The following is a 27,315-nucleotide window of genomic DNA, read 5'->3' on the forward strand; positions in this document are numbered from 1 at the left end:
GTTTCAAGTTGTGAATAGGCTTCATATGTCCCAGAGAGATTTGTTACTAACCAATTAGCACTAATAATATTACTTTCTCTTTCTTGTTGATGTCAGGGCTGGCTTTTGTACTTAAAAACTGTGGGAAGAGGATGGGCATCTTAATTACTGAGGGCTGGATCATGCTGCCTTGTAGGAAAGTCTGTGGGAGGAATACAAAAGAAAGCAAGATTCCTCCATCCAAAAAAAAAAAAAAAAAAAAAAAAAAAAAAAAAAAAGTAGAAGACCAGCTTCTTCTTCCCCCTGCACAGAAGACACAGGGAACATTGTCTCTAACACTTGTAAACAATCTGCAAGAGACACTGTCATCAGCAGCAATTGGACTTCATGCTCTTCAGGTTGGCAAAACACTGCTTTAAAAAAAGGGCACAAGAGCTTGGTATAAATGAAAACCAGAACACTGCATTTATCTCTTCTATTGACTCCCCATAGCACCTGGGAAATGAACACCTATCTCTGGGCTTCCTCACCTTCAGGATTCACAGAAACCATCTGAGAATCTTCTGATAATATTCACCTGACTTCATACACATAATTGTTTTAATTTAGATATACATATTTGTTTTTAAACTTACTGCTATCTAAACTTCAACAGGCAGGTAATTTTAAATCATATTTTGTGTGTTGTACTAGGTCAGAATATAATGACAAAACCGTCATGTTTAATTCTGTTTCTCCTCTGAAGATATTTTGTGCAAATGCAATAGAACATGGGCACATTAAATTTCTCCTGTGGATTGCTAACAGCAGAAGTAAAGCTTGTGCAGAATGAATGAAATCAGTTGGAGAAACTGCATATATAGATATTTAGTCCTTGAGAGAATTAAAGCATTAAACAAATTAACAAATTAAACAAATTTTATTGGGGTTTGATTAAATAATAGGTGACTTTTGTTGTGATTCATATTTATATGCTATTACTCTTTGCCATAACTTCTTACTATGTACAATAGTTTATAGACCTTGTTTAATAGGAAAGTATTTAGTTAATATCAAAAGAGAGAAGAATTCTTGGTTTAGCATAGCCTGGGCAATTTCATGATAAAAACAAAAGATAATAATCTTATCCTTAAACTTAATGAGTGGATCCAGAGAGAGCTGAGTGGTGACACCACTGATGGAAGCAAGTCACAGGAGGTTACTATGCATGTACAAATGTGACTGCACTCCTTCCTCCCCCAGTTTGCTCCTAGTAGTTCATCCTTCTTTAATCCATGTTTTGATAAGAAGGTGAGAAGAGAAGAGAAGAGAAGAGAAGAGAAGAGAAGAGAAGAGAAGAGAAGAGAAGAGAAGAGAAGAGAAGAGAAGAGAAGAGAAGAGAAGAGAAGAGAAGAGAAGAGAAGAGAAGAGAAGAGAAGAGAAGAGAAGAGAAGAGAAGAGAAGAGGAGAGGAGAGGAGAGGAGAGGAGAGGAGAGGAGAGGAGAGAAGAGAAGAGAAGAGAAGAGAAGAGAAGAGAAGAGAAGAGAAGAGAAGAGAAGAGAAGAGAAGAGAAGAGAAGAGAAGAGAAGAGAAGAGAAGAGAAGAGAAGAGAAGAGAAGAGAAGAGAAGAGAAGAGAAGAGAAGAGAAGAGAAGAGAAGAGAAGAGAAGAGAAGAGAAGAGAAGAGAAGAGAAGAGAAGAGAAGAGAGAGAAGAGAAGAGAAGAGAAGAGAGGCTGATCAGTCCGTCATGGGTTGGAGCACCAGGATTATTTGACAAACACAAAAATAAAAGCCAAAAGCCCAGTCAGCTAGCAGGCTGTGTTTGCATCTGGTCTTTTGGAAAGAATGGAATCTGTGAGAGATGTGGGAGAACGACAATGAAGAGGAGCTTGCTGGTTTTGTATCATCATATCCTTAAGTAGGGAGGGAGATATGAATATTTATAATTTCCCTATTTGTATCCATAGCCAAGGGAAACAATAGCCTTTCACACCAACCATGCATATATTGTCTGTTCTTGGACCTTAGCAGGGTGCAGTACTTAGGCAGGTGGAGGGGTTTGAATGCTGAATACGTTTTGAAATTCACATATTCGTGTTCTCATGTCAAGGATACATCTTTCATCAAGCCTGGGAGGTCAAAATCAATTATTTACTGTAAGTTCCTTGTTTGATCTTGGTTTTTCACATCCAGTCTGACAATCCAAGGACAGCAAAATTAAGTAGGGTATGTCTTTCAGGCAGCAAATTTTTAATTCCCTAATTCTCTGGTGCAGGTGGGATGACACAGGAATGGCATGTGGCCATGGCTGAAGCAAAGTGTGCTGTCACTCATCCTAAATGACCTCTGAGCCTTTCCAGCCACCTGCTGCTCTGACACTTGGCAGGAAAAGAAAAAGGACATTTATGACCTGGTTGCTGGATTTTCTTACTTCATGACCCCTAGGCTTACATGAGTGGCAGGAAGAAGCCTGTTCATCACAGTTCATTTGGATCCTATCAATCATTCCTCCACTCTGGTTCTCCTGTAAACTCCATGCTTCAAACAGAAACAGAAGGCAGCCAGGGCAGTTTTCTCTCTCTTCTCTCCATGACCCAGCCAGCATCCAGCAGAGAAGCTGCAGCAGCAGGGAAGGAACACTGATTTATCCAGCCTTGGATGTACCATGCAGCTACTTCCATGCTTGCTGAAGAAGAGGAAGAAGAGGTATTGTGGGATGGGTTGCCAGCTACAGCAATAGCAACTGATCCCATCAAAAGCCTCCATGTTTTTAACTCTTCATCAAATACACATTTTCTTAAGTCAAATTGGCACCATGGGAACTACAGGCCAACAGCAGGTAAAGGCATGGCGCCTCTGACATGCTGGTGTGGAAACATGTTTGCTTTTGGCTTTGAAAGTTTGGAATCAAAGAATGAAGGGTCACTGGGACATGGAAGAAGGAGATTCATTGAACAAGCTGTGAGTAAAAGATGACATTCACACCAGTTCTGTGAATCTACCTCACACTTGCAACCTCTCCCTGCCCTTCAGTCTCTCCTTTCTTCTGCCATCTGTGGATTTCTCACTCCCCACATCTGTATCCCTCTATATCAGGAAGGAGACTGCAGCATACTACTGCATGTGTCCAGATGTTTCCAGGAAAAAGAAAAGACCCATGTTCATGCTGTGTGACAAAGGCCACTGGCAAATGTTACATTCCCAACTCCTTTTCTCTTATTGTGCATCTTGGTCAAACCCCTGCCCACCATCAAAAACCTGCCAGTTTGGATAAACATCTCCTGTTTTGGTCAATTTTAACCAGTCTATTTTGGCATTGCTAATGTAAAGAGACCAGAGAGTTGCAAAGAGCAATACATAATGTAAATGGAGGTGCTGTGTACATCTGTACATAATTTTAGCTATTATCTAAATTAGCAAAATAGTTAAAGCATCTGAATTTTGCTTTGACTTTTAATTCCTTTGGTCCTTTACCACATAACTGGAATGCTGCTAATACTGCATCAGTACACTGTAAAGTGGAAAGCCCAACTCCATTTTATAGAATCCATACTGAAAATAAGATTAAACAAAGTTTTTGGCTTCTGGGCTTTATCAGTCTCTAGGAAAAAAAATTTACATTTTCAGCTGCCCAGAGGAACTGGGCAGCCAGAGCACATAGATGAAGTAAGAGGAAAGGAATTGAGAAAGAAGAGGAGGAGGTGAATGAGGCAAAAAAGCATGGAGGAGGTATGAAAGGGTCAGATGGCTTACTCAGAAAGCAAAAAAAAATGGATCAAATGGTAGAAAGGCAAGCAGCAGAAGAAAGAATTATAATTTTCAACTAGAAAAATTAATAATTTTAAATTTATAATTTTTAAATTTATAATTTTCAAACTAGAATAGAGGAGTCCTCTTGGTGCACGGCTGGACAAGGAAAATGAAAGGTACAAATCAAAAAATTATAGTAAGATATAACTTGTTGGGGAAACAGCAGAGAAGAGCAAATAAAAGTGGCTGCTAAATGGAGAAGCATTCTGTCATTGTATCAAGGGATGGTGGCATAAGAACAGTAATAGCTTCAGCTGTTCAGGAAGAGCTGTTAGAAATCCTTTTGCAGTAGTGCAAAGAGAATGTATTTTTCGTATTGCGTTCGGCTGAAGCACTTCCGCAAGCTGGTGGAAGCGGTTAGCACAGCTGATTGGTGCAGCATTCTTTGGATACTGGTCTGCCAGGCCTCGTTTTGGCTAACACATGATACTCACAACCATTTATTTTAAAGCATTAAGTTACGAATCAAGAAACTAATGAGAGACTCGTGATAAATATGATCCTGCTTTTAAGGACAAGTCTGGTGGCAGAGGCTGAATAATGATCTTCATGTGGGAATGGACTGACCTTCAGGAAGGTTATCAGGTGGGAATCTGAGAAAATAAGAGTGACTTTTCTCATTTTCTGGCTCTAGTTTTTTTCTGTGTCAGCTTTTTTTGCAGTCTGTGTAGGTGGTGGAGAGATTTGAGCTCTTTATCATTGGAGCCTGCAGAGAAATCCATAATTTCCTTAGATTCTTTATGGATTTATGCTGAAAATGATGCAGCAAAACCACTTGCTATGAGTATGTTTTCTTTTGCTTACAACATTTTTTTCCTACTGTATTTTTTAGAGTTATTTCTCTGTTTCCATTTCTCCAATGTGACAATCTTTTGTGAAGGTTTTATCCTCACATTGTGTTAAGAAATGATCAAGATTTTTAGTACCTCTTCTAGATTTGTCTTGAGCCAAAAACACAGTAAAGCAACATAGGGTTGTCCTCCCTCAAATTTCTATGATGAAAAAAAGATAGACAGGAAAGTCAGGCGTAGACACAGTGTTTTCCCTGGAGATGGAGAAAAGAAAGAGAGAAAATGTATTGTTTTAAAACCCTCTTTTCACTAAATCATAATTACTGGTGAGATTCCAGACTGTTTTCAATGAGCTGAATAACAATATTAACATTTGCAGTTTTAGTGACATTAACGTAACTGTCAGAACACCTCCAGTTCACCCTCTCTCCTCACAGTGTTTTGTCCACTAGCAAGAAAATATGTATGGGATGATACATCAGCAGAGAATATACTGAAATCAAATAGCAATAAAATGGAAGGAATTGATGTCTATATGCAGCAGGGGTTATCCCCTTCCAGTGATAATTCTAATGATTTTTACCTGATGGGCATTTCAACGGATTGTTTTCTAATCTATAGAAGACTTGTACAAGAAGCCTGTGTGTATGTAGCACAAAGGAAATCAAAGAGAACAATATCACAAACCCCAAGAACTGAATTGGTTATTCAGTCTCACAAAAATAATAAGCAGACAAAATATTTAATGGATATACATTAGCAGACTTAAAAAAAATGTCCAATGTCTAGCAAAGAACCCGTTAACTTTCTCCTTTTGACCCCTTTTTGTGCTCACCTCCAATTGTCATGGACCTGTCTCAAATCATGAGGTCACCTATGCAGGTGCATTAATGACCAAGAGTTCTGAAATGGGTCCTGCTTAAACAGCATTAGGGGTAAAAAAAGGTACATGGAAACTTGTCTCATTTTGTAGTGAGCTATTGCTGCTGTAGCAACTTTCTCTAGCATGTTGATGTAGGTGTGTGGCAAGTAAGGCTGAGCATGAAAAAGCCAAGGCTTCTTGTCACCTTCTGCGTGGGAGGGAGCAGTAGCTGGTGAGTTTTAGCAAGGGCCCAAATGGAAGCACTCCGCAGGAGTAATCTGGGGCTCAATCCTGCTGCATCAATGACACCTTTGGTGCTGGCATCTTGCAATCAGGGCTTAAGCCTGTGACCTTACCCCATAGGTTTCGTGTACTGTGCATGACAGTTTGCAAATGTTTTCAACTCCCCGCTTTACAGTGTATTTTTCTGAAGCTCAGGAGTCTCTAGTGCCCCACATTTTGCCCAGTATGATTCTTTCTTGCTCAGTTTCAAAACTCTACAGTTCTGCAGCCAAGACAGAGTTTTCTTGCCCTTCCATGCTGAGGGAGGAAAGAATTTCTGGGGCAGTGGAGAGGACAAGTGGGGTTAAAGTGACACTTTGTCTATTTCCCAAATTAGCTACAGGGCCCAATTCAGTAAATGTCATTGTAAATGAACAAATTAGACTGACATCATTCCTACTACACTATTTTAATGTAAGTAAGGTTCAGAAAGACTCTGGAGCTTTTCTTTGATAAATAAGAAGAAATGCATGGAGGCAGTGCTGGGAGAGGAGCCCTGGGGTGCCCTGGTACAGAGCTGGTGTAGCAGCAGAGAGAAAAACCACTTCAGTGGCCTTCAGTGCTAGCAGAGGAAGAGGATGGAGTCTAATACTGACGTAATTATCAGACAGCTCTTGCTGTATAGCAATTGGCTAATCAGGAAGGCTGCTAAATCACAGCTTTACTGTAGAGAAAGAACGGATGTATTTGAACACACAGTGAAACTAGAGAATCGTGCAATTATGTTGTTACAAAGGAATATTTCTTTTGTCTACTCTGTATTATTTATCACTCTTCTATTTTGGATCGCTGGAAAATGAGAGCCTGATTTCTCTTCTAGCCCTGGAAACATTCCTGCCCAAAGCCCCTTCATGTGAGTCCATCCCCAAGGGTTTGAGGTGGGCTCCTCCCATCACCTACTGACCCGGGCAAAAGAAGCAGTGTCTTCTACTTCTCCTGTGAAGCAGCTTTTGCTGTACAAATAACAACATAATGACCATGGCAGGAAATGACTTGTCAGTGAAAGTTGGAAGGAAACTACTGTTGATTAGTTTAGCAGCCAGTGCCTGCTTTTTTCAGCTTTTGCTTTGATAAAATTGGTTGGATTCCTTACACCAAATAGAAGCATTATAAAGACAAGTTGTCAGTAGCATAACTCTGCCCACACCATGCAAGCACCATTTAATATGTATATGGGGGAAAGCTGTGAAAACATAGATAATCTGCATATCCACAAGTTATGTACTGTAAGTTGTGTCTTCATCAAGCCTTTAAAGGAGCATCTCCTAAGGGAAAAGCAAGGGAAGCAAGTATATGATGCCAGTGAGGGATAAGTTCTTTATCGATTGAATTGGATTAGTTAATTTAGTTTTACCCAGAGTCCATGAAAAGCTAGTAAAAAGATAAGCTTTGGATCAGGTTAAGTGAAGGGTAACAAAACCATGAAAAGACACAGCCTTGATAAACCATAGCACTTATTAATTAAACCAGTCATAATGACCAAATCAGAGTCCTGAGCTTTACTCATACATCTGACCTGGAGATTTCTTTTCTTGTCACCAGAAGCTTCTTTGTGCCTGGAAATGCATTAAAATTATTGTTGGAGAACTACTTCTGGGTGATGAAAGGCTGTTGGTACCTCCCCAGCAGGATGCAAAACAAACAAATGTAGGATTCAATCTTGCCACAGCATTGCAGTGTTGCAGCTGTGATGATCCAAACTTAAAGTATAAGTAAAGCAAGTAACAGAGCAAAACACTCTACATTTTAGATAGGATGGCATTAATAGTAAAAACCAGATATATTTTGGGGAATGTATACCTCTTTTTAGGGAAAAGTATTTCAAAGGCCTAAAGGAAGAATTCTGCACCCAAAATCGTATCTGGTGTTTCACATTTATACCTGGTAAACTGATAAAAGCTATTCCTTGCTTTTGCACACCATATGTGTTTTTGTGATAGCAGTGTGATTTAAGATGCAGGATCTTTGTAATTTATCCTTTTTAGTTCCGCTCATCTTCAGTGATGTGGAGCAGCTGGAGTAGCCTGTTGCTGCTCACCTCTAATCTACCATGGAAGAAATGTCAGGTGAGTTAATAAATTACAATTGGAGAGAAGTTTTAGTAAAAGCTCACTGTTTTCTTTCGGTTCTGTCCTTTGTGCCCCAACACAGAGCAAGAAACAGCTGCAAAGTTTTGGTAAAAGCTTGAAGTGGGAGGTGCATTAAGGTAGTGAAAAGCCACTTTGGCATTGTATCTCACTTTTATTTTTTCTTGTCTTTAGATAAGGAATAATCAAAGTGGAAAGGAGGTACATGTAAAGAAGGAATTTCCTTTTTGTATTTTAATGCGTGTTTTCTCTTTACTTTAAATAAATGGCTTTTGTTAATTCAGTTGGTGGTTAAACACCTGGAGCTTTCAAGTTTAATTTAAGACAATAATCTTTGTGTCTGAAAACAAACACACCTGAATACCAAATGTTTCTAGCCAGGTCATGAAAATAGTTTAGAAGTAAAAGTTTTGTAAATAGTTCCAGACTTGGCCAAGTCTATCTTTCGTACAAAAACCCCCTTTATTCTCTTTGGATGCTTTCACTTTAGCATATTCTGAGCATTTATTTTGTGACTTATTTCTTTCCTCCTCTAAAATGAAAAAACTTGGTGAGGGAAAAAAAAACCCATCACAATTGTATGTGCTCATTAATCCCTGTGATTCCAATTATACACAGGCCAAGATAATTGTATTTTGATCTCAAGGCTGGATATACAGGTCTCATTGAATTTTAAAATATGTTTCTGACAAATGGTTTTAATTAGATTCAAGTGATGATGCTGCTATTTTGGGTATGTAGTCTTCACAAGGTATTTGTCCATGAAGATTCAAAAGAAAAAAAGTTCCTTTTGAACTTGAAAATAAGTTTTTCTCATTGGAAAAATCTGTCCTAAGATTGGTCAGTGACACGATAATGTCAAATTCAGAAACACTTAGAAGTGATGTTGACTTTGTGTTCTCTTTTATTAGCTCTGAAACCATAGGCAAATGACTCACATTCATATATTTGAAACTAATGCAGATTTATAGGGCTTCAAGCACAAAGAGCCATATGCTTCCCCAAACAGGGAACCCTGAGTGTACAAGACACTTGGAAGACACTCCCCAAAGTGCCTGACACTGTCTTCTGGTACAAAAGAAAAACATTCTTGTGTTTAAATACAGTCACGATTTCAGATCCTTGCAGGCTGCAGAGCACAAGGAGCTGATCCATCGCTCAGTGAAATCAGTGAGGATTTTACTATTGATTTTAATCAGTGATAAATCAAGAAGAGGTGCTTTGTCCAAGCTGAAGAGTGGAGATTGTGTTAAAACTAATCAGTTGAGGAACCTTATCCTACGTAATTCAGATCAGCAGAAAATGGAAGTTATCTCATTCCTTCCTGTAAAGTATTTTAGAGAAAGGCTAGAAGGCAAATATTTAGATGGGAAGCTTGGAGGTGTATGAATCTTTTCTGTCCTGTGGTCTTAGAAGTCTCTATCAAAGATTCTGCTGCCTATGCAAACGCCAGCCAAGTCCAGGGATTATGTTCTGGTATTTGCCTGCCATCAGCCCCTCCTTAGCTGGACTCCCTTTGCTGCTGATTGCTTTGAGCCATAGCAGAGACTGAGAAAGAGAGAAGGCAATTTCATATTGCCTCCCAGCAGGAATCTTGCACTAAAAATCTAGTGGCTATACTCTCATTCTCCATTACTGTAATATTGCAGAAAAGATCGAAGAAGCTTTTTTTTTAAGATTTCGAATCTCTGGTTGCAAAGGAATAAAGCCTCTGAAAGAGCAATTTGGTGTTAAGACAACTCCTCTCTGTCCTCTGCTCAATAGCAATCTAATTTTAGATGGTTTTGGTAAAATTATGTTCGGCCTCTTTGGCCTTTGACAGAGAATCAGAGTTTGTTTGAAGACTTTTTGGGTGAGCCCAGCACCTCGGCACTGATCCTGTTCCGACACTGAGCTGAGAAATGAGGCAGTTCTGGTAACGGAAGGCTCTGTGTGATTCAACAATCTGCTTTCCCATACATGTATAATTCAGCCCTGTAAATCTCCTCATGAATCACCTTCTTGTTTATTTTCCACTCTCCCTGATTAATTTGCTGATTTCCTCAGTACTGATGCTTATAATGGGAGGCTGTTCAGAAGGTCAAATGCCTCTCACTGGGCACTTATTTCTTTTTTTCATTTGCCACTAGGAAACAAGATTGTGATCAGCAGGAGAAAGGTTTCCTCATGTGTTTGTTTTTTAATTTAAAACCTACAAATACCTTATTGTTTTCTTATATAGTGACAAAAGAAACAAAAAGCACCATATTTCTTTGGATATTATTGCCACTGCATTGCTAGGAAACATAATAATTTGGTTAAGTCGTTCTGAAAATTATGGCTTTTGTTGCTGTTTTTTTGATTAGTTGAAGTATTTTTAATGACTTGGACTATATTGTATCACCTGTAATAAGAAATAATGAATATTTACAGTAGAGGGAGCAATAGCCCCATTACTGCACTATTTCTCTGTGGCTATAGGTTTTGTTATAGCTTTATATAGCAGATGTATAGAAAAACAACAATTACTGAGATGTAATGGTGTGTTCTTTTCTGTAGTAAAGTTTCCCTTGTGATTCATATTAACTATTGAACTAATACTTTCCTTTTAAAAAGCAGAAAATTATGCTTATGGAGTTGTCTCACCATAAGCTGGATGAGCGTAACAGCAATACTGTTTCAACCTGAAAGAGATTTCCTTTTTCAGTTGCTACCTTAAAATTATGCTCTTATCAGAAAATTTTAAATTCTAATCAGCATATTTAGCACTTTTTTTTTTTTGAGACTTGCTGAATAGTTGAACACCTCTGAGTGTTTTGTGCTACCTATGGTTAACAAGACCCTTCTGGTGTTGCTATGGAAATTGTGAGGTTACAGTATGCACATACTGGATCCTCTCCATACTCAAATGGAAGTGGAAAAGGTGATGGTGGTTCAGTCTCTTTATTCAACCAGACTTCCCTGAAGCAGGAGACAGTCAGAAAAATTAGAAAATTATTTGGGTAAAGTTATCTTAATGCAGGATGTGTCTTTATTCAATGCAATGAGCTGTACAGGCTATTTCCAGTATCAGCCTTCCCAGATTGGACTTTTAACTACAGGTCAAATAAAAATCAATGCCATTACTGGGCAGCCCATTTTCACTAATCCTTTGGGTGGTCACTTGAGAAAGATTTCTCTATTGTACAATGTATTTCCTTCAACTGAAGAGGCTCTTTCAAAGGAGGAGGAGGATGAGCTTGGCACTGATGTGTCAACTGAAGCTTTTGTGTGAGGCTGCAATGGCTGCACATCAGTGTAGGGTTTGAGTTGGTGCCTCTCCAGATGCACAGGTCTAGATGATGTAGCCAAGAACTGAAATGTGCCTAAATGCTGGTCTGGATTCCAGCTTCTGCCCCATCTTTACTTCAGCACAATTACAGGAAGGATATTTCTCCTATATGTTTGGGATTTTTTAAGGGATTGGCTCCTGCAATATGTGGTGTTTTATGAAGGGCAGAGATGTGACTCATCATGGGATGTAGTTCAGGCTGGGACTAATCTTAGGTGAAAATGGAAAGGTAAGGAATTTGAGATGAAAGAAAAAGAGAGAATGAAAACTTGATTTTTCTATCATAAAATGAAAGAAAAAGAGAAAGTTGGCAAATCAGGAATATTCCTATTGGGAAATTCTGAAATTTGGAAGACTGTTTTACTTAAAATGTAATACTTTGGTTGACACTTCCTAGTGAGTTCTGGTGTTCAGGCTACAAACGCTTCCAAACAAGGGACTGTCTGCAAGTACAGTCTAGATAGTATGAGGCAAGATAAGATCTGGTCTTAACATGTTCTCTAGACATTATAGTAAAAATGAGACGTTTTAAGGAAAAAAGTAGGAATAGAGGTTTTTTATTGCGCTCACTGACAATGAGTAAACACAGATTTCAAGAGTGTTATCTTTATGAAACTATTCCTCTTACCAGAAATGTACTTACAGTCTCTTTGCAAGGTGATCAGAGGAAGGGCGGAAAAAGAAGGCTTGTGGCTCAGATTATGCTCTTGCCATAGAATATAAACTGTCAAAACATTGTCATTTATTGTCACTGACTCATTTAAAAAGCTGAATCACTAATGCATAAATGGCTCTTGTTCATAACATGATTTAAATGGAATGCCTCTGATTTAGTTCAGTTTAATTTGGACATCATGCCATCTTTGCACAATCGTGTTAGTGTCACTTCCATTTTCTTCTTAAAGGTTGCTCATCAACAATTCACAGCATCACCCTTTCATTTCACTTGGGCAGCCCAGTGTTTCCTCCATGTGTGCACACTGGGAGTTTCATTCTGATACAGACTCATAGAATGGTTTGGGTATTGTGACGGAACCATGGAAACATTGTTTTGTCTCCATCACGGTGTTATAATTACATCACAATGTCTTGAAGCAATTAGTATTATAATAATATGTTACAAAGTGTATGTGATGTGTGCATAGCAGTCTGTGCTGTAGCCTTTGTTTGGTTTGTACTGAAGTTTGTTTTGGAGGCCTCCAAAGAGTGGTAGTTTGTTATAAATGTTTACACAATAATTAGCATTTGGGTACATTTCAGCAAAAAAAACCCAATCTTCCTACCTTGTCATAAGTAATTGCCTTTTTCTGTGTTAATTCAGAAAGAATTGACGTATTAAAGCTATTTTTAACCATAAGGTTGACAATTTATGAACCAATTAACTCTACACTTTTCAATAGCACTCCTTGAGCATATCAGAACACTGTAAACTAGAACAAGGATTCCTTGCCGCTCTTGTGAAGAAAATAGTATCACTATACCCATTTTACAGAAGTATAAAAGAGAGGCACAGAAATGTGAATAGCTTGAGGTTGCTTTGCAGACCCATAGCAGAATTGTTAGAAGATCCAGAGATTCCTGTGTGTGTATTGAGAATGTTTGTGCATGCATACACACACACACACACGTGTGTGCAAACCACCCAGAGCCATCAAGTCCTTCTACTTACTGCTGACAACTCTGTCACACAATTGTTGAATTTTACTGATCAAGTTCCAATTCCATTTTTCTATTCAGATACTTTGTCTTTCATTAAAACTATACAACAAAAGATGGGAAAATGAGATTTCTAAAACCATGCATAGAAAATTGCTAATTGCAAGGAAATAGAAAGCACTGTCCTAAACAACCAGAAACTACAAATAAGAGTCAAAATCTGCTGTTGTTCCCTGTTTGAAATCTTGAAATAAGGCTAATGACAATTTTGCTTCATCTGAGAGTATTCCCAAAATGAATAAGGAAGTGACAGCCCTGGAACTTGAACTGTCTTTCCTCTGACTTCTGTGACAATTATACTGGACTGTAAAGAAGTGGATGTCTGCTTGTGGGGTGAACTAAAAACAACATCTGTTGGGTAGGCTCAGAGGGAGGTTTCTGTGACCTTTTCATGGATTGGTTTCTTCAAGACTGACAAAGTTTTGCAGAAGGAGATTCCTGTTAGGTTGAAAGTTCAGAGCAGATTCTGAGTCAGTAGCTCCTGATGTTAGTGTCTAAAAATGTCCACCTACACTTTTATGGACAAAACCATAGCACAGTAGGGAGGCAGCTCCGTGCCTTGGCAAAATGTGGCAGATATAGTAATTTCTTTAGGGATTTTTGAAATTATTTTCATGGTCTTTGGCACTAAACATCTACATAACTGTAGTGGGAATGGAGCGCCCAAGTCTATCAGGCTCTTGCCATAATCCCAGCATGGTGATGCTTTCCTTCTCTCCTCTTTTCCATTTCACTAATCTCCCTCTCCCCACCTGGGTTTGCAGGAGATGGAAGAGCTCCTAGAAGGAAAGTGAATGTGTCAGCAAGCAGTAGTAGGTTTGTGGTGCTCTTCCCAGGCACAAGGAGAATTAAAGCAAATGCAGCCATTGCTGGTGCAGTGGGGATGTTCAGCTCCTTTGCACTGGAGGGGTTGAAGGCTTTAGACTCTGTTTTAAGTGCCTGCTGTCTTGTTAGCATACCATAAACCACAGAAAGTGTTACTGGGCCTGGAACAAAAAAGTATTGTGTCCCTGGTGAACATGGGAAGCCCATCAAACTTTTGTTTTCTTTGAGGATGTATGCTGGAGTATTTTTCTTTGTTAAATGTTTTCATGGTTGTGTTTCTTGCACCACTGAATGTATCACAGCAAAATCCAATTCAATCTTAAGAATAATCACTTTGTAGTTTGGAGAGTATACCTTTCAATACACACCACAAAGATCTAGAAGATTAATTGAATAATGAGGTGGTGAAACCAAGCAAGAAAGTATGGAGGACGGGGAGAATGTCTCAAAGGATTTAATAAATTGGATGATTGGGCAATATGATGGCAAATGAAATTCACAGAAGATAAACACACAACAATACATTGGGGGAAATAATTGAAGCTGCTCCTGTGCACTGATGTATTCAGAATTAACTGCAACATCTCAAGTGTAAGAACTTGGTTATTGGTTATTGAGGGTAGTGCAAGGTCCAAGAACTGATGCAGAAGGAGAACTAAGGGACATCCTGGGCCACATTAATACAAGGTGGAAGAATAATTTTCTGAAAAACCCACTTTACTGAAAGCATGTAGAATGCAAACATGTTGATTTTTAATTCAAGTAAGAAATTGCTCCCAATTAAACTTCCTAGGATTCATTCTGGGTACACAATCTAAATATATGATGAGTTGTGCTGATAGTAGTATTTGAACCTGAGATTTTCAGCAATAAAAATATCTTATACTGATTAAACTGAAAGTAATTTGGATGAAACATGGTCTTTTTGATGCTTAGTTTTTAATTTCACCAGACCAGGAACATTACTCCAGTCCCACAGTTAGTCAATAGTAGGCATAGGACATTCATGTACACTACTGATGAAAACTAAATGCTGCTGTTGGGCCAATGTTACAGATGCAAGGCATAGAAAAACTATTCAGTCTAATAAGCTAGACAAGATGATAGTCATTGGTAAATAAAGTATTTAGTAGAGAACATTAATCTTCATTGCCAAAACCAGTTTTGTTTTCCCACATTTTAGAAAAATACAGATATTAAAAAAAGACACGTGTGTGAAACTTTCCATGGACTGTGGGACAATCAGTGCAAGTATGCATGTGTACCCACACATATATGAAAGGAACAGGAGGGATGGCCTTGGCAAGAGATTAAAATAAAAGGATTGAAATGCCATTAATATAAACAAATACGAATTCATGGATTCCAAGTTATATTTGACTGTGTGAATGATAATAATGACTATAGTGTTTATTTCTGTTGCCTAGGAAAACCGCATATGTTTGCAATATTGACATTTGAATCTTAAATTTGTGTTGTACTGCTTGATTTTATAACTGATGAAGAGATGTATCTTTGAAATAAAAGCTTCTCCTGGCAGAGCTTACAATCAGTTATTCTTTTGCACTTGCAGAACATCAGACTTTGAGCAGGGGTGGCTGGGTTTTGGGTGTCACTCCTGTGAGCAAAGGGGACCAGTGTGGCTGTTGCTCAGAGTGTGCCGGCATGGAGGAGAAGACAGAAGCTGCAAGGGGAATGTGTGTTCTTGGGCACCAAAGTGTCCTGCTAAGGCTCTCTACCATCCACCATAAATGGGAATATGGAAATCACCTCTATGCATAAGATCCACTAGGGCTTCTTGTAGGAGTAAAATCCACCCCGAAGTTGTGTGTTGTTCTGCTGTAGATCTAAGAGTATTTCACTGAACCGTAATGAATTTAGCCTTTCCCTAAAAGCAGGAATATACTACAGCCCTGTTGCAGATAGGTTAATTATTATTTAGAGGGATAATTATTCTCTGGAACATCACAGTTCACAGCATAAAGAAACCTTGTATTTGAATCTAAGAATCCTTACTCCTAATCTTTGTTTCTAATATATATTTTTTCTTGGATCTTGGTAGGCAGATGGCCTGTGGCCTATAGCTCAGACTTCTGGCAGCTCTGGAGCATGAGCTGTCTCATGCTGGCTATGCAATAAGGCATGCTAGCATAGCATAGCATGGAATTGGTCTCTTCCAGATGTTCACCAGAGCACAGGGAAGAGCTGACATGACACAATCAAGGGAAGGAAGATGGTTGGTTCTTGTGTACAATTTCTAGATTCATTATATCAGTCAGTGATACAGAGTGCTTCTTTTTAGCAGATATCAGTGTTTCTAAACAGATCCAGATGACCACAGAGGGTTTACCCTTTGAAGGAAGGCAGTACTTCAGCTCCAGCAGCTGTGAGGCATTATGTTTTCAAAGATACTCAGAATCATGTGTGGTCCTAAAGAATTTATAGCACAGCTTTCCTGGAGGTCAATTTTGATACCAGCCTCTATCAGATTGACAGATGGGGCTGTAGAAATACCTACCTTGAAGGCAGCTTTTCTGCAGAAAGTATGTCAGTCTTACCTGCTGTTATATAAATGACCTCCCTCTCCGAGCAAGTGTCACAGTGGTTTGGAACATACTGTTTTGAAAATAGCATCTGCAGATACTGTCTTGCCCCTTCTGCAGAACAGTATCGTCTGTGACTTCCCATCTGGTTCCTAATTTTGTCTCCTTCTAAGCTGTCAGCACACCAGATCCTCACACTTCTGTATGAATCTTGGCCCCATCAGCACTGGAACTAAAAATACAGCTATCAAAGTGGCAATATGTATTGAAAACTCAAATTATACAGAGGTTCTTTCTTGAATGTTCTGCCACTGAAGCATCTCTTCTAGGGTGAAAAACATTAATACTTGCAATTGTTGGAATAGGCACAAACCTTATCAGGAATCTTCAGTATACCATATGTGCATTATCATCCCTGACTAGGGGATGATAGGTCTCCTTGGGAGCCATAGGAATCCATCCCTGACCTTTTAATGCATGAAAAATGTTAGATACTCTGAGCTAGATATGGTGGCAGTAGAGACCAACTTTTAAAGTTCAGAGCTAAGCTGGGGTTTGAGCTGAGATCTGAAGGACCACTGCAAGTAGGTAAGTACCAGGTCTGGAGTCATGTGGAGAGGGCTGGAAGGCTAATCCTCAGCCCCTCACTCCTCAGGGGTTCTGGGAAGCACAAGGATGGGGCTGTGTGGGCACATCTTTCTCCTTGTCTACTTACAAGTTTCTGGTTGCAGTCACATGTGCTTTTCCTGTATGCCCAGTATCCCAACACCTCCCCTTCATCACACTTGCCTGTAGCAAGCAATACTGGGAGGAAGCTGGATCTACTCTCCATCCTTGTGAATCTCTGTTTATAGGCAGCAGGGAAAGGAGACCTGCTATTAGTGGAAAAGAAAAAGCCAAAAAGATGATAAATTAAGGAGAACATCTAGAACCTTCCCAGCTGTAGCTGCAAACGAGGCTGAAAATATACCTGGGGGAAATGACAGAAGTGGAAGTGTGCTCAGCAAGGCTCTTAAAGCCCTCTGGAGAGAAGTGGTGACTTGAAATAAGGGAGACACTGAGTAACTGAGCCCTATTCCTTGGTGTCAGAGGAGTGATGACTGCCTCTGAGCTGTAGCTGCAAGAACTGCTGTATTTGCCTGCAGGAGTGTGGGGGAAAACTCAAAGTCACTGAATGACCCCAGTGCATCAGATTTGGTCTCAGAAATTTACTTACTACTGCTTTCAAAACACTTTTTTTTTTAAACCACACCCTCCACCCCCCATAAGAAAAAGCCCAGAAACCCACCAAAGCAATAAACCAAATCTAAACTGCCTCAAAAAATACCACTGAGGAGTGTCTTCTGACAGTTCCTCGGGTAAGGATTTGTAGATAAGACTTGTTACATGAGCAATACTGGGATGTTTGCTTAATAGCAAAATAAAATTTATTTTATTAACTTTATTAATTTGGATAATTAATGGAAAAAACATTTCCCTTAGTGGGTGGAGTCTGGTATGAACATCACCATGTACATTTTCAGTGTTACAGCTATTGCAAAGCACTAAGCTGGATAAACAGCTGCCAGTTACAGGGGCTGCTGGCAGGATTTTCAAGGACTGTAATTCATTGTATGGAGTTCTAGGGGATTTTGAAAGGTTGTCACCTGATTCAATAGGAATGCATGAGTCATTTGATGTGTTAGTTGATTAATTTTAAGTTTACTAGGGCTTTTGAGGAGAATCCAAAGATTAAACATTATGGCACATTTACAGAGCCAAACTTTAGTTTTCTAAGTTTGTGTAAAAAAACCAAAACAAACCAGGCTCACATTGTTTTTGTTTTTGCATACACCACTACTAGTTTTATCACAGCAAGAAACTTCTTTCTTACACTAATTTATACTGGTGAAATGGAAAACAGGTTAGTATTTATGTCCAACCATGTGTGAAATTAGTATCCTACAAGTGCATTGAAATGAATGCTTGTGGTAATAAAGTAGTAGTCACTGATTAATTTTAATGCATGCTTCACTTTAAAATTGGTTTTCTGAATAGCTACTATGTACATTTACATTCTTCCCAAAAACACTTCAATATTTAATAAGTCCTTTTTCTGGTCTGGTTCTGTAACTCTTCCTGCACTGGTCAAAACTTGCCTGGGAGATTGGTTGGAATTTAGGAGCTACTGGTAAATAAGTACTGCTCAGTATCACTAAGAATCTGGCAGAACTTCAGAATCAGGATTAAAAGTTTGCAGGAAACTCAGAATAAAATGTTCCAGCTTAACAGTGCTTAAGACTGATGTTCTTTATGTACATAAAAGTACAGTGTAGACTTGGCTGGCACAAGCTTCTCTTTTCAAGCTTATGTAGCAAATGGAGCCTGGCTGAGGAATACCACTTTTGTGTTAGATTTATTTATTTCATTATTTAACAGAATCTGTGATCCACTAGCACTTATTAGCAACTTATTTAACAAGTTAATCCAAATAAGTTATGGAGGAGAAAAGAATTTTCAGTCACTGTTGGCTCTTCCAGATTCATATCTGTAAACTTAGCGAAGACTTGTGTCTTCTTCTTGGATGCATCAGCTGTTCTGCTTGTTGCTAATTCAGTCTAAGCTTCTGTGGCCAGGGTGGCAAATGCAGTTCTGGAACTTATGGAGGAGACACATTTGTCTGACTGATGATACTAGTAAACCTTTGCACTGCCACCACGATAAAAATATTCTACATTTTGTAAATTGTTTTGCTAATTGCTATTGCTTTCTTCTAAGTGATGTGTCTGTAGAGAAGTGATTATTGCTCAGCTTTCTGTCCAAGTTTGGGGAAATTGGAATTTATGTCAGCTCTGAAAGCAGGAGACTAGATGACAACTGAGCAGGCATTCCCACTTCAGCTGTGATCCAGAGGGGGAAAATAAAAAGAGTAGGGATGATACTGGGACAGGGACTTCGGCATGGTATTAGAGCTTGCTCTATGCCTGCCCATACAGCTGTTCCACATCTGAGCAAACAGTAGAGCTAAGCCACATGTGTGAGTATGAATGTGGGTGCTGCAAAGGCAACCTTCATGTGTGCGTGCAGTCTGTTGAGCCAGAAATAATCTTTGGCATATATATGGGCATTTGAGTTTAAGCATATGAAGCATGTCTTCTGCCTCTTCCATCCTGCCCTGGAGGCTTCTCTGAACACTCTGTTTCCAGGGACTTGCAGATTTTCCCTTGCAGGACCCTGATAGTCTAGAATACAGATGGAAATTTCCACCCCGCTGTGCCTGGTCCCATATAAGAGCATAGTAATTTCAAGTGTAATACCTAGACATAGGCCTAAACAGGTGTGAGAAATGCTTCTCACATACCCAGAATGTAGCTGTAAGTAACTTACTAACAAGGCAGCCTTAGGTGCTTTTAAGACTTAGATTTTCCTGCTCTACTATTTAGGTTTTCTCTCGTTCCCATTTCCTAAAAACACTCTCTATTTAAACATTGCCGTGTCACTTAATGGGAGTGACTTCTGCACAAGTAAGGGTCTATGCAGCCCCTTACAGACTGCAGCTCATCTGCTGAGTCTGGCAGATTGGTTTTTCTCCCTGTCCTTTTTGAATGACAACTCTTGGCCCATGTACTGTGTTTTGTAGCACTGGACTCTTGAGCCTTTTTGCAGGACACACCTTTGCACGTGCATTCTCAGAGTTCTGTTCTGATTCCAGCAGTGCAGCTGTCCTGGATTTCTCCTGTCTTGGATCTGCTGTCTTGGAAAGATGAATTTTACTTATTTCTTGTTCACATTCTTCTCCCTCCTCCCATCCTGTTGCATGCAAGTTCATGAGGTTTAGCTAAAAAGTGTTTCATCTCAGATACCACCTATTGCCATCCCATTGGAAAACTTGACTGTAGCAGAGGCCTTAAATCAAAAGCCTGTGTGACAGTTTCTGATCTTTGAGCAGCTTTAGGGGCTGTCAAAAAGAAAAACAGTTGTACCTAGTTAAACGAAGTTGTTTGGTATGGATTGAGGTATTTGTCAAGTAGAGCCATGCAAAAGATTAAAGCAATGTCTGTCAGTGAAACTACTGTATTTTGGCTTACGTAATTCTACAGGGTTTTTTCCCATGTTTTGCTTTTCAAGGAAACTGTAGGTCCCTTCAGCGTTATATCTAAAAAGGGAATTATACATTGCAGATAGTATTTCATTCTATATTTAACAGCTCTTCTTTGAACAACAAAAACTGTAAACTCATTGCTGGGACTTGAACTGAAGTCACGGTGGTTCCTAGCTGTTAATGATATTTTACAGTGACAGCCCTTTTCTGCTTGCAGTTAAGAAAAACAGTAGCTCACTCAGTGTCTGGGTTTTCACTAAAGTTTACTGATATTGGACTGTAGTACTGCCCGTCTTGCATTGCCATGGTGTGTGCATATGAGAGGTGTGTGCAAAATGTGGCAGCAGGACTGCTGCTTCAGTGATAAAGCCATGAAAACAGTGAATAAATTGGGCAGGGCTTTCCTGGCCAGTGGAGCTGCAAGCAGAGAAGAACAAACTTGCTCTGTCTTACACAGCAGAGATGAGCAAGATAAAGGCATGGCTAAGCCTTGATAGACTTTAACATAAAATATCTCCAAACACTTTTATTCTTTAAAACGTGGAAATTCCCATTTGTTTTAAATTATGAAAGATTTGGGACAATTCATGTTGCAATGAAGGTTTTCTATGAAGAAAAAAAAATCTTTTTCAGAAGATACTGGTATTTTATATGGTTAAATATGAGTATTTTCACTGGTTTAATCATTAAACAGGAATCTGTGTAGGTATTGGGATGGCAGGTAAGCTGAATGAACTGCTCTCCCTCCCCTCAGCATTTTCTAACACATTCAATTGGAGGTTATACAGACAAATATGCTTTTTGTAGTCTATATAATTCCTACAACTGATGCTGTAGAACACATCTGTAGGGTTCCTAAGGAAAGGGGAATATAAATTTTTCTGTCATTGACAAAAATAATTCCCTTTGGATGATGCTAAACCTTTCTTGCTTAAGCGTAACTCCTGTCTAGCTTCTAAGGATGCTCTAGAATGCTTTGACTCTAAAATCAACCATGTTGTACCAAATCCTGAGTGAATTAGAAGCTTCATTCTTCCCAGCTGCCAAGCTCACACTCCTGAATGTACCTGTGTGTAAGATGTATGTAAGAACTTCCCTTATGTTCTATTGAGAAGAGATCAGGTGGAGGAAACCCATACTCCTCTGACATCTAAAATAATCTGGGCTGAAACAGAAAATGTTCTGCTAACCTCAATTGCTAAACTACCTGCAGATTGAGAACTGATCCAAACAGTGTCACTTAAAACCAGTTAACTCTGACATTTCTGCTAGACTAAGTATTTTCTTCCTTAAGATGCACTAGACTGATACCTCTTTTGAAGGGCTCCAGTGCATCTCTCCATGCTGGAGGTTTGGAGAGGTTTTGTCCTCAAGTCCCTTAAACATCAGAGATTTTCAATGGCAAATGAGTGATAATTAGGCATTACCTCTAAAGCATAAAGACAGTGAGGCCAAGGGGATGTTCTGGCTAAAAGACTGCTGTTCTTGAGAGTGATGGATGGGATTTTGCAGCAAGGATGGGTTATCCAAGGGTAATACAGCCAGAGGGGTCATCACACCAACAGTTGCTTTTTCTTTCTAATGGTAGAGGAAGCAAAGATGAACTACTGTGAGATGTGAGAGTAACATTCCTGTTTTACAGTGGTGGCTAGATGAAAAAGCAACATTTTTCCTTAAGCTCATTTTAGAGCTGTTATGCGATCATAGAAGAATGAGGAGCTGGGGAAACTTCAAATAGGTGAAGAGGAAAAGAAAGTGCCCAAATGGCAAACATCTGTCTTCATCCATATCTGCCTGTCTGTGCTTGAAATCTTGATAGCTGGGCTCAGGAAAGAACACTTAACTCAGCGGCTAACAAAGTGCAAACAAGTATTCCTCACAGCACTCCTTTTGAGACAATTATTGTCCCAAATCACAAATATTGGAGCTACAGTAGAGAATTCAAAATCATTTAGCAAGCAGAATCAATGTCTGAGCTGGGACCAGGATCTTGGCTTTCCAAACTCCTTTTTGGCTCTCTAGTCACCGAGGACTGTAAAGAATAAAATATGAAGGCATACTTGCAACAACGTGCAGTTTTGCCGATCGTTTCCAAAGCAGTCGTGCCCAACAGCTCTTGAACATAAAAAAAACCTCTAACCCCTCCACCCAACCCCAAAACAAAGAACAATTTTTTGTGTCCGTATAACCACATCAGCGTTCACTTTCGCCCCTCGAGTACCTGCCCGTCTAATATCGAGCGCCGCTCCGTGCCCCCGCGGCTGTTCATCAGAGGGAAGACATGGCAGCGGTCCAGCCCGGGGATGCACAGCGATACGGCTGAGGGGCTTACAGGGGTAGGGAATAAAACAAAAATTCCCTCCGGACCCCCGCGGGGCGTCCGTGCCCGCACCTGTGCCCGGCGCGCCCCGCCCGGAGCGGCCGCGCCCCGCAGAGGGGCTGCCCCGGCGGCGGGGGGCGCCGCAGCCTCCCCGGCCGGCGCCCGGCCTGGCTCAGGAAGTGCCGGCAGGGAAGCGGCGGGGGCGGCCGCCGGGGGCCGGGCTGTCAGCGCGGCGAGGGGCAGCAGCGGCGGCGGCGGGGGGAGCGGAGCGGAGCAGGTCGGAACAATAGCGGGTGGAGGGGAGGGGGCCGGCGGCGGCGGGGCTCGGCACCGGCACCCCGCCCCGGCCGCACCGCCCAGCGCAGCCCGGGGGCAGCGCAGCCCAGCCCCGGGGCAGCCGCCCCGCAGGCACCGCGGAAGGGATGATCCGAACGGCGCTCGGTTGGGCTCGCAGCTGAACGCGCCTCCATCCCTCCCTCCCTCCTCTTCTCCCTCCCTCTTTTTCTCTCTCTCTCTCTCTCTCGGCTCTCCTCCTCCCTAACTCACTGGATATTACCAGCCGCCGGGCTCGCCGCCGCCTCTCCCCCAGCCATGAATCCCGCCGAAGGGGCGGCGGAGGAAGGCGCTGTCCCTGACTCCGAGGTGGATGCTTTCTTCCGAACAGGTAGGGGAGCCGCGGGGAAGGGGCCAGGGCAGCGCCGGGCCCTGCCTCCGCCGCGGGATGCGGGGCTGGCGGCTGCGGCGCGGGCACCGCCAGCAGCGGAGCCGCGGGGAGGGGAAAAGAGGGGATGGAGGGGATCCCCGCCTGCCTCCTCGCTTTGTCCGCCGCAGCCCCTCGGTGCGCCCGTGGCCCCGTCGCCCCTTCCGCCCCCGGGAGGATGCTACCGCAGGGCTGCGCTCCCACCGCCTCGGGAGCGGACCGGCCAGGCCCCCGCCCCAAGCAGGCACAAAAGCCCCGCGGGGATGCTCGGGGAGATCTGTCGCGTTGTCACCCCCGCGGGAAGCGGCGCCGGCTGGGCCCCGCCGGGCCCCCGCCCCGGGCGGCGGCGGCCACCCGGGTACCGGCTGGTATTTGGAAGCGGATCTGGCTGCCTGCCCCGCTCCAGCCGGGCGAAGCGCCGGGCGCTACCCCTGCCGCCCTCGGGTGGGCGGTGAGTGAGCGCAGAGGCGCCCTGGGCAGCGCTCGCCCGCAGCCCGGCTGCATCCCCCCGGTCGGGGATGCTGACCTCGCGGAGACGAGCTCGCTAAGTAGCTCAGGGCTGGGTGAGAGCCCTGTGTTTCCCGATTCAGAGGATGCTGAAGTGCAGCCAAAGTGTAGCTGGACTACAACCGAGCGTAGGGAGCCTTTGCTAATGAAGCAGTGGTTAATTAAATTTTGTGGGCAATAGGTACGTGCTGGGGTCCCCGCTGCAGCACTCGTGTGTGAGGTGGTGTTTGTGTGGGAGTCCCCAGCTCTGAAACATGGTTTTGCATAGGATGAGCATCTCAACTGAAGCAACTTGTGGTCTGCATGACACACCCCCCTCTTCTCCCTCACTCTCTCCCCCATCAAAATCTTAAGAAAGTTTTATAGTCTTGGTAGATTTTAAATTAAAAATTGTAAAGGATTAAGTACTTGTTTCATAAGGGGATTGACCCTTTTGGGCTAGGACTGACACTGCCACAGCTGTTTGTCAAGACTGCTTTTCAGCTGTTTTCCTTCTTCTACCTGCTCATTAGCTGCACACAATGCTTTGAGCTCCAGTTACAAAAAAGCAATTATGTAATCACCAAAACTTTAAAGAAGTAAAATCCTGAAGGCCTGCAGCAGCTCCCTGCTATGGTAGACTGCACCCCATTTATGTTAAAACCCTTTGATCTAGAGGATAAGTATAATAAGGTCTGGCTGCGTGTATCTTATGATCCACAAAGTCATGAAGCCATAGATGTTTGCCTGTTGATAGCCTACCTAGTTACAAGATAATTTCCTAAGTCTCAACAATGACAGATTTGTTAGAAAAAAGAAAAGAAAAACAACCCATCAATTTTCCTTTTAAAAGGAACATGTTAATTAAGGTTCCTCCCTACCTTTTCACTCTCTCCCCTCCTTCATCCAAAGCTGAATCATTTCTCTGTGACACTGCCTTCTCAATGTAAGCACGTTAGCAGAACTGAATTTGAAGAGAGTCAAATCTGTCTTATATAAAAAAGAATTCCTAAAAAAGAATATAAAAAAGTATTCCTAAATGAGGGGAAAACACAGGGAGCCATGTGGCTAGACATTTCTCCCAAGCTGCCTTCTTCACCTTAAATTTCACCAGTAGATCTTGTAATCTTGTGCATTATACATTTAGCCCAGAGATTTCAGAGAGTCTCTTAACACTTCTGCTTCTTGAGGAAACAAAATCACAGGAACCTGGGATTAGGAGAGGTGCCTAGGTCCTATCCTTGCACTGAAGCATGTGTGCATAGGCCATCCTTGATGGTTGTCTGCTTCACATTAAGTTTCATCAAAGAAGATGGCAAAATACTTGTTTCTGCATCATTATATCTTTATCCAAAATGATGATGTGGAAAAAAAGCCCAGACTATTAGTAATTAATTTTCGCTGTCTGCTGGCAACATGCCTGAGAAATGGGGAAAGCACAAGCACAGGTATGACTTGTGTGAAATAACAGTGTTGGTTCTCTGTGTTGTTTGGGGCCCCCTTTACTTGTGGGTTTGTGCACTGCTGTTGTGCTGTGTGAAGTTGGGTTCCATAGATGGTGGAGAGAACAGCTGATGTGGGGCTTGGGAGAACAATCATAGCCAGGACACAACTGACTCCCACACCTCTCAGGCTGACAATAGCGATCCTGTCTGAGTAAGGACTGCGAGATGGGGTCTGATGTGTAATAGCTACAGAGACCTGCATTGACTTAGCATTCTTTTTCCCTTGATACTAGATTTTTTTTTGTTTCTATACCTTGTTCTGATTTGTGTTCTGGATTTGTAAAGCATAACCATTGTCTTACATGCTCACATCAAATAAAAAAAAATACTGTATATGGTTTAAAGATTAGCTGCTCTGATAACCCAAGCTTATACTGAACAGCCTAAACTCTTCCCAAATTCACAGTTACCACATGGAAAAGCATGAACTCATCATTTGTAAAAAAAAACAGAGTCGAAACAACTAAGCCTCTCTCTGAGGCTTTTAGCAACCAGCTGGGCTTTGCACTGAGTCGGGAGGATCGATAGGCTGCTCTCTGGTACCGGCAGAGGAGGCTGATGCTGGGAGTGGCGCTGCTCACAGAGCAGCTCCCCCAGCAGCACCCAAACACTCGAGGTACCCATCCCTTATCAGCCAGGACACCTATGATAGAAGCTTTCTGAGCTGTATCTGGAAAGGCAAACTGAAGAAATTAACATGAAGTAATAAAGGAAGGTCTGTTCCTGATGCTTACACTGATGAGAACTAGGAATAACTTTTAAGAAAAGGGTGGATTTAACAACTGTGTAGTTGATGCTGGCAGTCAGTTAAAACCTCCCTGGAGTCAGGCAGGAAAGGGACTATTCTAATTTTCACCATCTGATATATGCAGTAAGAAATTCAGGAATACTCTTTTAGAGAATCAATCCCATGTAATTGGGATAAAAATTAGCAGGCAGAGGGACATGAAGGGCAGAAATTATTATTGCTGTCTCCAGCTCTGATTTCTAGGATAACACCATCTGCTGAATTGTAGCAGCAATTTCTACATGATGTCTATCACTTCTGTTTGAGTGAAAACCCAAATCTCTGCCTAGGTATTCCTTACTAAGTTTCTTAACTCTGGTTTTTTGACAGGTACAATATGACCAGGTTCTCTGGAATTCTTAGTAGTATATAATAAATGTGTACTGAAACTTCTTTATTGTGTGGAATGGAATCCAAATACTTACAGTTTCAAAAATAAACTAAGTCACTTTTAAAGTGTACAAATAAGAGGTATCCCTTGAATTGAAGAGAAAGCTTTAGCTCCCTGCTTAAGCTGCCGTAATTTCTGCAGTGTGTTTTGGATACAGGAGTCAAACACATAAGGAAATTCTTTACCAAATTTAAAATATTTATAGAGGTCAGTAACAGAACAATTTAGCAAACTACCAATTACTAGCAGAAGTAGTCATCAATATTTCTCATGTGCTAGCAGGTACTGTTTTATTTTCTAATTTATTTTTATGGCACTTAAGTATAACATTGATTATATCTGATATGAAGACGCCAACTTTGTCATTGATACTTCCCGTGAGTTGAAAATTGACGTTATTCCATCTCATTTGGATGCGATGAATTATTCTGTTTGCTCTCTGCTTTTCAGCCAGCTATACTTCTAGCATTGTTCATTTGTGCACAAGTGACTGGCAGTTCTGCTATTAAATAACTTTAAAATGATTGGCATTGGCCAGGCTGTTTGATCAAAAGATATGCTTGAAATTATGTCAGCAGAGAAGTGCTCCTTGAGGTTGATGGACTCAAGTGTCTCCTTGGAGAGCAGGTAAATTGATTCAATTGTGTTGTCACTGGGGTGAGGTGTTTGTGTGATTCCTTACCTTGAGACTTTGTAATTCATAAGGCCTGGTCTGGTAATGTGTGCTGTTAAAGGAGGCTCTGTTGCAGAAAAGCCTGTCAGGTCTGTCCTACCATTCAGAAGGCTCTTGTATTCTTTGAGGTGTTGCTTTTAATCAAAATCTGTACCATGCTGTGGAGGCTTTGACCTCTGACCCTGTCA

General features: G+C 41.2%; 1 protein-coding gene across 1 annotated transcript in view; it reads left to right on the forward strand.

Moving 5' to 3' along the window:
- Positions 1 to 23,172: 23,172 nt before the first annotated feature.
- LOC128790931 (kalirin-like) overlaps positions 23,173 to 27,315 on the forward strand; it is a 406,721-nt gene continuing 402,578 nt past the window's right edge. Inside the window, exon 1 of the mRNA XM_053948138.1 lies at positions 23,173 to 23,249. Within this exon, the coding sequence (XP_053804113.1) occupies positions 23,177 to 23,249 (73 nt within the window). The 5' untranslated portion in view covers positions 23,173 to 23,176. The remainder of the gene's footprint in view (positions 23,250 to 27,315) is intronic.

The sequence above is a fragment of the Vidua chalybeata genome, chromosome 7 (assembly GCF_026979565.1).
Source record: "Vidua chalybeata isolate OUT-0048 chromosome 7, bVidCha1 merged haplotype, whole genome shotgun sequence".
NCBI classification, from domain to species: domain Eukaryota; kingdom Metazoa; phylum Chordata; class Aves; order Passeriformes; family Viduidae; genus Vidua; species Vidua chalybeata.